We start from the raw sequence: 10,560 nt of genomic DNA, 5'->3' as shown, positions 1-10,560 counted from the left end.
GCGACAAAGCAAGACTCTGTCTCAAAAAAAAAAAAAAAAAAAAAAAAAAATATATATATATATATATATATATATATGATTAAAAAATAAATAAATAAATGTAAAAATAAATAAATAAATAAAACCCCATCAGAGTGATGCTGTTTTTCCACATTTCCCACAACTGACAAATTTCTGGTGGTGGAGGTTGGTAGGGAAGAAAACTATCCTTCAGGGATAATTATTTTTGAGAGTTTGGTATATCGTTATGGAACACTGTTCTTTTAGACATTAGCTTTATATTCACATAAGATTATTATTTGCAGGAGTACAGTCATATATTACTGCTTCCCAGGTAGTCTCCCATCCAAGTACTAACTGAGCCTGACCATGCTTAGCTTCCAAGATCAGATGAGCTCAGGTGCATGCAGGGTGTTACACTCATAGACATGGCATCTATTTTAATGTATTATTGAAATATATTTAAATTTTTGAGATTTTTAATATTAATACGTGCAACAGATTTGCAGTTTTAATTTTGTTATCTTTGTTAAACTTAATGGCAATGTTACATTGGATTTATAAACAAATCAAGTTTGTATGTGAGTGTGGTGGCTTCTGCCTGTAATCCTAGCACTTTAGGAGGCCAAGGCAGGAGGCTCTCTTGAGCCCAGGAGTTTGAGACCAGAAGTATTTCAAATTTTGTATTTGTCTTGGATTTTGGGATATTTGCATATGCATAAGGAGATGTCTTGGGGATAGGACCCAAATATATAACAGGAAATTTATGTTTCATAGATATCTTTTACACATAGTCTGAAGTAATTTTATACATTATTTTAAATAATTTTGTTCATGAAGTTTTTACTGCTATCTGTCACAAAGTCAGGTGTGGAATTTTTGACTTGTGGTCTCAAGTCAGCTTTCAAGCACTTTTGGATTTTGGAGCATTTCAGAATTTCAGAAGAGGAATGACCAAGCTATGTTACATACTAAAAGTTTCCCATGTGTTAAAGATAAAGCACCTACCCTTTCTGTAATTCTCTATGTCAGTAAATTATTCTACTTAGATCTTATTCCGAAGTCTCCTGTCTTTCACACTTACTTTTCCAGTTCCTCCTGTGAGTGTGCAAACGTACAGCTGGCCCCACGAGGGCATCCTCCTCTCTGCTTCATATCTCGACACATGTATGTTTTGTATTTGCTATGCTGTGGAGGCTAAAATCAAAATCAAAACATTAGATGTGTAATAACCCCTCATAAAAAACATACATTTTGTGTTGTCATTTTAAGATCTTGATAATCTAAATAAGTAATTTACATGCTTAGTTAGATAACCAAGAGCAAAAGTGCTGGAAAGTCTGAAGTCTCAGAGAGTTCAAATATATATAAAGCAAAAAGAAAGCAGGTAGTCCTAGTTTTTCTGAAATGTTACTAATTCTCAAACGTTTAAGTAGCATTATATAAATTCTTGAATAAATCTCATGGGCATTCTTTGTTTTATATGGAAAAAAAAATTTCATGAGGGCAATATGATCTCATTTCCACATTTTTTTTTTTTTTTTTTTTTTTTTGAGGCTGAGTTGCCCAGCCTGGAGTGCAGTGGTGTGATCTTGGCTCACTGCAACCTCTGCCTCCCAGGCTCAAGCAACTCTCCTGCCTCAGCCTCCCGAGTAGCTGATTTTTGTATTTTTAGTAGAGACAGGGTTTCACCATGTTGGCCAGGCTGGTCTTGAGTTCCTGACCTCAAGTGATCCACCCACCTAAACCTCCCAAAGTGCTGGGATGACAGGCATGAGCCACCATGCCTGACCTATTTACACATTTTATAATGAAAAAAAAAACCACTGTAGTTTAAGACTTTCAAACATATAAATTATCTTCCAATATTTGTTCTGTACCATGTTCAATATAGCTGTATGTATGTCTCCTTACAACACACCACAAAAACTACAAAAGGCCCTATTACCAAACAATATTCTGTAACCAAATATTCTGTAACTAAGTCTTGAATAATATACTAAGGACTTAAAATATCTCCAAAAGTACAAATAAGACTTACTATTTACAACTCGAGGATAAGGCAAGAGGATGGAATTGAAAGTTAATGAAATATGAGACACAACACTAAACTGGACAAAATTTAGTTTATTTTATCACCATATGGCAAACTTTAAAGGTTAGTCTTGTTACTTTTGTTATTTTCTTCAAGATGTCAACTGAAACAGAGAGTTAAAAATTCTAGGTTCTCCTTTCTTTTATGCCTAATCATAAAGCTTTGACCTGTGTTTAGATAGGTTAGGAAAAATCATACTCAGATTATTTTACTTAGCAGGACGCTTTTTATATTTCTTGCCTCCTAAGCAAAAAGGAATACTGAAAAATCTATTAATATTTACCTGAGACAGGTAAATTAAGAGTTTTAAGTTCACAGGCTCACTACTGCAAAATAAAAGATCTAATAAACCTAATATAAATCCTGAGGGCAAAATATAATTACTGGGAATAAAATGTAAAACTCCAGCTATGTTATTATATTCTACTGTTGTATTTCATTTAAAAACTTTAAGGAAAATTTGGCCCATTGGCATACGAAACATTATGAATGAAAAAAATCTTAAGGTATTAATATAAGAAAATCTATAGAAACTTGAATAGTATTGGAAAGATACAGTATCAGCACTAAAAAGTGACACTTATTGTCAAACCAAAATGTAAAACAAACTAAAGAGAATAATAATCTTACATAAATGGAACAAACTTCAGCACTGATTATTTTCTCCATCAAATGTTGCCATATCCAATGTGAAGACTGACTCCAGCACAACATCAGATCAATAAGGATTATTTAATGTCAGTATTATCAGATAAAATCACCAGGCCGATGCAGTAAACTGTTAACCATGCCAAGGTAATTTATAGTTTCTACAGTCGGAGTCTCAAAATGTTCATGTCCTCTTTCTGGCTTTGTATCTGTAGGTACACCTACAGCGGTTTACCTATAATTTTAAGCCCCATTCACAGTAGGTTAGCTCTGAGTTTTAAACAGCTTCCATACCTGCTGCTGATCTGCTCCTTTTTTGCTGTGGTTCTGGATGTAATCAACCAGTCCATGTACCACTGTACGCACAGCAACCAGCCCATTTTCCAGCTGCTCCCATGTAGGAGGAGGAGCATCTATACAACCAATAATAAATAATGTTTTAAACTAAGTTGCTCAATATTTTCCCCAATATCAATAATAAAAGAGTTAGTGGACAACATTTCAGTGAAATCAAGTTAAGCTTTACACCTTAGTGTTTTAGGTAACAGCTTGTTCACCTGACCATCATTTCCCAGTTTTAAAATGTAGGCATCTAACCAATATAGAACATTGCTCAGACCATCACTGTGTGGACCAAACAAATCTGAGGACTGCCTATAGTTAGTCAATTTGCATGTTTATTTTGAAGGTTTATATAAATCGAGTTTTGGTAAACAAAAAGCTTAAAACGTTTAATAGAGGAGCTATTATATAAAGCAACTCTGCTACATGTCTTCATCTAGTAGATATTTGCTCAGTGCCAGCACTATGATTTTATAAAGAAAAAATTATCTGTAAGGCAAAATATAAAATAATCTTTTTTTTTTTTTTTTTTGAGATGTAGTTTCACTCTTGTTACGCAGGCTGGAGTGCAATGGCTCGATCTCGGCTCACCGCAACCTCCACTTCCTGGGTTCAGGCAATTCTCCTGCCTCAGCCTCCTGAGTAGCTGGGATTACAGGCACACGCCACCATGCCCAGCTAATTTTTTGTATTTTTAGTAGAGATGGGGTTTCACCATGTGGATCAGGATGGTCTTAATCTCTTGACCTCGTGATCCACCCGCCCTGGCCTCCCAAAGTGCTAGGATTACAGGTGAGCCACCATGCCCAGCCCAATATGAAATATTCTTTAAAAGGAACATATAAAATGAAATAAGAAGAGAGATGTAGAGATAACTTCCTGCACAGACACCCTGAAAGGATTCTAGGTGATGGCATTTGAACTGGGCTTTGAAGGACACACAGAATCTGAAAAGGAAAAAAGGTGAACAGAACAACTATTCAAAAAAGTAGTTTTTGGAACATTTACTAAATCTGAGTTATTGTTTTAGTGGTTGGGGAAGCAATAGCAATTAAAACAAAAATCCCCATACATTCAAGGAGAAGAGCCACAGAATAACCAAGACAAGTGAACTACAGAGTAGTATTTAGAAAATGATAAATTGAAAAAGTAGAGCTAAGAAGAGAAGTGGGGCCAAAGTGTAAAATTGTAGAGAGAGGCCAGAAAAGTCCTCCTTGAGAAGGTTACATTTGATTAATGACCTGAAAGAAGGGTTTAAGAGTGCCTACTGGAGATATTAGGGGAGAAACATCCAAGTTAGAGGGAAGAGTAAGTGCAAAGTCCTTGATGTGAGAAGTGTGCCTGGCATGTTGCATGGAAGTGGAACCAGAGAGGAGAGAATTAAATGAAAAAAGAGTAGGAAATGAGGCTGGAGAGGTAATGGAAGACCAGACCACATGAGGCCCTGTAGATCACAGGAAAGATTTTGGCTTTTACTCTGAGTGCTAGAAAGCCACTGGAGGATTTATGAGAGGAGAGTGATAGGATTATTCTGGCTCTTGTTAAAATCAGACAGACAATAGGAGGCTATTCCATAATCCATGGAGAGATGGGGATGGTAGCAGTGAAGGCAGATGGATTCTGGATGGATTTTAAAGGTAAGGCCTACAGCATTTGCTAATGGATCAGATATGTATTATGAGAAAAAAGAAGAGTTGAGGTTTTTGGACTAAACAACAGGAAGGATAGAGTTGCCACAAACAGGATGACAGGGAAGAGATCATTTCTGGATAGATTCAGTTTGAAATGCTTATCAGATATTCAAGTAGAGATGATGGATGCTGAGAAAGTTTTTTTTTTTTTTTTTTGAGATGGAGTTTCACTCTTGTTACCCAGGCTGGACTGCAATGGTGTGATCTCGGCTCACCGCAACCTCCACCTCCTGGGTTCAGGCAATTCTCCTGCCTCAGCCTCCTGAGTAGCTGGGATTACAGGCATGAGCCACCATGCCCAGCTAATTTTTTGTATTTTTAGTAGAGATGGGGTTTCACCATGTTGACCAGGATGTTCTCGATCTCTTGACCTCGTGATCCACCCGCCTTGGCCTCCCAAAGTGCTGGGATTACAGGCTTGAGCCACCGTGCCCGGCCTGAGAAAGTTTTATAAACAAATTCAGGAAAAAGGCATGTGCTGGATATATATTTCAAACTCCAAAAACCTATCAACTGTAACACATATTTTATGTGCCACGAAAGAAAAAAAAGACTGTTAATTATGTCTTTGTACAAATGCATTCCAATTTCAGAAATGCTAAGATCTGAAACAATTAGAAACCTCAGAACTGATAAAATACAGTAAATTTGTGAGTCACATAAATTACATTTGAAAATATGAGACAGATAAGATTATCTAGGAAATAGGGACACACAGAAAACAGAAACGGTATAGGATTAAACTCTGAGAACACTCCAAAGATGATAAGATACGGAGGTGAGGAGAAAGCAGCGGATGCTGACAAAGAGTATCCAATAAAGTAATAAGGGGATTAGTAGACTAGAAACCAAGAAAAAAGCATTCAAGGAAGATAGAGTGAAGAACAATGTTGGCCAGGCACTGTGGCTCACACTTGTAATCCTGGCACTTTGGGAGGCTGAGGCAGGCAGATAACCTGAGGTCAGGAGTTCAAGACCAGCCTGGCCAACTTGGTGAAACCCCATCTCTACTAAAAATACAAAAATTAGCTGGGCGTGGTAGTGCATGCCTGTAATCCTAGCTACTCAGGACAAGAATTACTAGAAGCTGGGAAGCAGAGGTTGCAGTGAGCTGAGATCGTGCCACTGGACTCCAGCCTGGGAGACAGAGTAAAACTCTGTCTCAGAAAAAGAACAATGTTAAATGCTGCTAAATCAAGTACATTAAGAACTGAGAACTGACCTTTAGAATTAGCTACATGGAAGTAATTTATGACCTTGATGAAATAAGTTTGCATAGAGCAGTAGAGATAAATGTCTGACTGGAGCTGAGTTCAAGAGAGTGCCATAAAAAGAAATGAAGTAGTAGGTAGATGAGAAGTGGGGTCAAAAATGGATTAGGAACTTGTGGAAGTACTCTTTTGACTGCTCAGGATGATCAAAGCACAGCAGTCGGGGGAAAAAAATCACTATATAGTCAAGTAACATTGATCTGGTTTATTATGCAATTTTGGGAGCAAATCTATAAAAGCAGGCTAATAAAAAACTAAGAGGGCTCTGAATGCCATAGTAAAGAATGTCAAACCTTATTCTATAAGCAATTCTATAAACACTGAAAATTTATGAGTGTGGAAGCAAGATCAGGGATGTGATTTATTTTCTAGCAGTAAGTAGACTGGATTGCAGGAACTCTTAAGAGGAATTTGGAAGACATTCAGTTTCAGGGAAAGGGAATGAGGCTCTCAAAGGAAGTAATTATAAGCAGGGGATATAGGGACATTGTGAAAGAAGAACAGATAAATCCTATTATACGAAACGGTATGTAGAGCAAGTGAAAGGAAAAGATGAGGCAAGACAAAATTAGGTTTTAAACTTGCATACTCAGATAATGAGATCATTATCAGAGAGAGGAAACATTAGAGGAAGAGCAGGTATCAAGTAATAATGAGCTTGCTTTGAAGCACTCAAAGAATCTCAGCAAGCATTGGGAGATGTATCTGGAGTGAAACAGAGATAACAGTGATAGAGATATTTAGCAGACTGTATTTTCTATGCAAGGGCAATATCTGATACTAAGAATAAATAACCACCATCAGAGCACACAGAGAAGACAAAATTCTAAGAGCATAACCTGGCTACTCTTTAGTGGGGAAGAAGGTAAAGCCTGGTACAAGTAACACAGAAGTAGCATTCAGGTCAGAAGAGAACTATGAGATCACAGAAAGTTATCAAAAAAGTGCTCAACAACATTATCAAATGCTAAAAACAAATGAGAGTTATTTAAAGACTAAGAAAAAGCTTTTGGAGTCAGAGACTGGGAATCCACTAGCAAATATTAAGATAGCTTCAGATCAGTAGTAGGCATAAACACAGAAAAGCTAAGATATCTTAGATGTAGGTATAAGGTGAAAAATGAAGGTTGGGTATATTTTCAGGTTAAGATGGAGCAGAAAAAACCTGAATAAATAAAGATATACAAGAGAGGATACTTCAAAGAACAAAATATCATGGAGAGGGCAAAGGAAATGCAATTAAGGATATATAATGCAGAAAAAAAATGAGAAAAATGAGATTTGGCAGAGGTAAGAATGGTAAAATACAAAACAATTTTGTGTTGGAAGAGGAAACATTAAGGGGCCCAGAGAGATCTACTGTCCTCATGAAATGAGCAACAGTGTAAAAAGCATTAAATAAATATTAAAGTGAACTAGGCTGGGTGCGGTGGCTCATGCCTGTAATCCCAGGACTTCTGGGGGCTGAGGTGGGTGGATCACCTGAGGTCGGGAGTTTGAGACCAGCCTGACCAACATGGAGAAATACTGCCTCTACTAAAAATACAAAATTAGCTTCCAATGCAAGACCCCAAAAATAAAAATAAAAATAAAAAATAGTACAAAATTAGCTGGGCATGGTGGCACATCCCTGTTATCCCAGCTATTTGGGACACTGAAGCAGGAGAATCACTTGAACCCGCGAGGCAGAGGTTGTGGTGAGCTGAGATAGCGCCATTGCACTCCAGCCTGGGCAATCAGAGTGAAATTCTGTCTCAAAAAATTAAATTAAATTAAATTAAATTTAAAAAGTAATAAAGTGAACTAACCTGAGATAAAGAGGGACAAGATTTAAAACGGAAACTTAAAATACTGTAAAAAAGATCTGGAGTAACTACTTTGGGAAACCCTAGAGGAATAACACAAGATAATCAAAGAATCATTTCACAGCACTAAAGGCACATATAAGATAGTCCATTAATTTCCTCTGGGTTTACCTGGACTAGGATCAATGTTTGCCAACAGCTCCAAATGGGGTCTTAGTCGGTTCAAGTTTGCTGGGTCTCCAGTCCGCTGGAGAGCAATTGTTAGTTCCTGAACACTCTGTGCAAAAGAGGCTGGGGTCTGCAACTTAAAAAAGATAAATGTTAACTTTCCCAAAGGCCAGATAATCATTTAAAGATAATTTATCTCACAATCATCTTTGCAATTTATTAAATTTAATTTTCATCTTCCCATACACCCTACACTTTGGCCAGACTAGATTACTTGCTACCCAAATAAATTCTGTACTTCTCTGCATCCACAGCTTGGCACACTGTATACTGTACTGCTTCTGCTGTCACATTCTTCAAATGTGAGCCCTCTCTCAATTCAGCCTCCCATCAATTAGATATATTAATGAGTCATCTTTGTGAATTGTTAATTCATGTTTCTCTCTCCTTTAATTGACTAGAATTAGTGCTTTTCTCATTATTTTTAATGAATACTCTTTTGCATTATCCAATACGGTAACCTTAGCAACACGTGGCTATTTAAATTTAAATTAATTAAATAAAATAAAAATTTCAGTTCATTGGTTGAACAAGTCACATTTCAAGTGCTTAAAAGCTATGTGTGACTAGTGATCACCGTATTGGACAGTGCATACACAGAACATTTTCATGGTCACAGAAAGTTTATTGCTCTATAAAATATCACACACACTGCAAAGTTTACCAGTTTGTTGTACAAAGGTCTCTGGATACTAAATTTAAAGCATTGCACATGATGCAAGAAAATTACTGTAGGATATACACCTAGTTATATAGTTCATTTCAGACAGGAAGATTAACACCTTGTAGAATCTTTATAAAAAGCAAGCCAAGTTTCTCTTCAGAAGTAGAAACGTAGTCCTTTAATAGATCATTACTAAGGGTTCCTGTAAATTATAATCAGTTTCAAAACTTCAGATACAAGCTCTTATCCAAGCCTAAGAGTTGCAGGTAAAGTCTAATTAAAGGTATCCAGGGAAGACTTACAAGGCAGAACAAACAATCTACATTGTAATTGAAAATTACGTACCACCTTTTTTTTTCCACTAAAGAGATAGGGTCTCACTCTGTTGCCCAGGTGCTAAGATAGCTCACTGTACCCTCAAACTCCTGAGCTCAAGGGATTCTCTTACCACAGCCTCTGGGACTACTGGCACCAGCCACCATACCTGGCTATTGTTTTTGTTTTCTTTGGTTTTTTGGTAGAGATGGTTATCCCAATCTTTCCCAGGCTATGCTTGAACTCCTGGCCTCAAGTAGTCCTGCCACCTTGGCCTCCCAAAGTGCTAGGATTACAGGCATGAGCCACTGTGCCCATCCTACACCAAGCATTTAAAAAACACGTTTCCCAATTCTCTTTTGACATCACTGTATTATTGCCCATTCAAGGAATTCTATCTTTAGGAATAGCAAAAAAAAAAAAAAAAAAAAAAAGGTGGGGGGAAATAGTTTGGATAGCTTGGTAAAAGGTTAGTGGTTAAGAACATGATTCTACAGTGAGAATGCCCAAGTTCAAATCCACTTCTGTCACTTATTATCTATGTGATGCTGGAAAAACATATTAACTTCCCTTTGTCTTTGTCTAAAATGGATAATACAAGGCTGTTGAAGGATTAAACGAGTTACTTAAAACCACTAGATACCATTTTAGTAAATGTTAATTATTTGTTTTTTAGTTTAATCTTACTATTTGACTCTATTTCCTTAAGTTAAATGTAGAGTGGTCTCTAGGGTTGGCAATCATCTCTGTGATTCTAGTATTTGAGATACAGTAGTAAAACTGCTGGTGCAGTGGCTCACATCTGTAATCCCAGCACTTTGGAAGTCCAAGGCGGGTAGATCATCTGAGGTCAGGAGTTTGAGACCAGCCTGGCCAACATGGTGAAACCCTTTATCAAAAATACAAAAATTGCCGGGCGCGGTGGCTCAAGCCTGTAATCCCAGCACTTTGGGAGGCTGAGGCGGGTGGATCACGAGGTCGAGAGATCGAGACCATCCTGGTCAACATGGTGAAACCCCGTCTCTACTAAAAATACAAAAAATTAGCTGGGCATGGTGGTGCGTGCCTGTAATCCCAGCTACTCAGGAGGCTGAGGCAGGAGAATTGCCTGAATCCAGGAGGCGGAGGTTGCGGTGAGCCGAAATCGCGCCATTGCACTCCAGCCTGGGTAACAAGAGCGAAACTCCGTCTCAAAAAACAAAAAAAAACAAACAAAAACAAAAATTAGGGCTGGGCGCGGTGGCTCACGCCTGTAATCCCAACACTTTTGGAGGCCGAGGCGGGTGGATCACGAGGTCAAGAGATCGAGACCATCCTGGTCAACATGGTGAAACCCCGTCTCTACTAAAAATACAGAAAATTAGCTGGGCATGGTGGCACGTGCCTGTAATCCCAGCTACTCAGAAGGCTGAGGCAGGAGAATTGCCTGAACCCAGGAGGCGGAGGTTGTGGTGAGCCGAGATTGCGCCATTGCACTCCAGCCCGGGGAACAAGTGAAAAC

General features: G+C 37.9%; 1 protein-coding gene across 3 annotated transcripts in view; it reads right to left on the bottom strand.

The window, feature by feature from the left end:
* RC3H1 (ring finger and CCCH-type domains 1) overlaps positions 1 to 10,560 on the bottom strand; it is an 89,337-nt gene that overhangs the window by 35,096 nt on the left and 43,681 nt on the right. For all 3 annotated transcript variants that reach the window (XM_039460063.2, XM_039460064.2, XM_074389726.1), the window contains exons 7-9: positions 8,024 to 8,156; positions 3,038 to 3,156; positions 1,085 to 1,197 (exon numbers count right to left, since the gene is read on the bottom strand). In XM_039460063.2, the coding sequence (XP_039315997.1) occupies positions 1,085 to 1,197; positions 3,038 to 3,156; positions 8,024 to 8,156 (365 nt within the window). The remainder of the gene's footprint in view (positions 1 to 1,084; positions 1,198 to 3,037; positions 3,157 to 8,023; positions 8,157 to 10,560) is intronic.

The sequence above is a fragment of the Saimiri boliviensis genome, chromosome 19 (genome assembly GCF_048565385.1).
Source record: "Saimiri boliviensis isolate mSaiBol1 chromosome 19, mSaiBol1.pri, whole genome shotgun sequence".
Taxonomy (NCBI): Eukaryota; Metazoa; Chordata; class Mammalia; order Primates; family Cebidae; genus Saimiri; species Saimiri boliviensis.
This window is presented reverse-complemented; position numbering and strand designations above follow the sequence as displayed.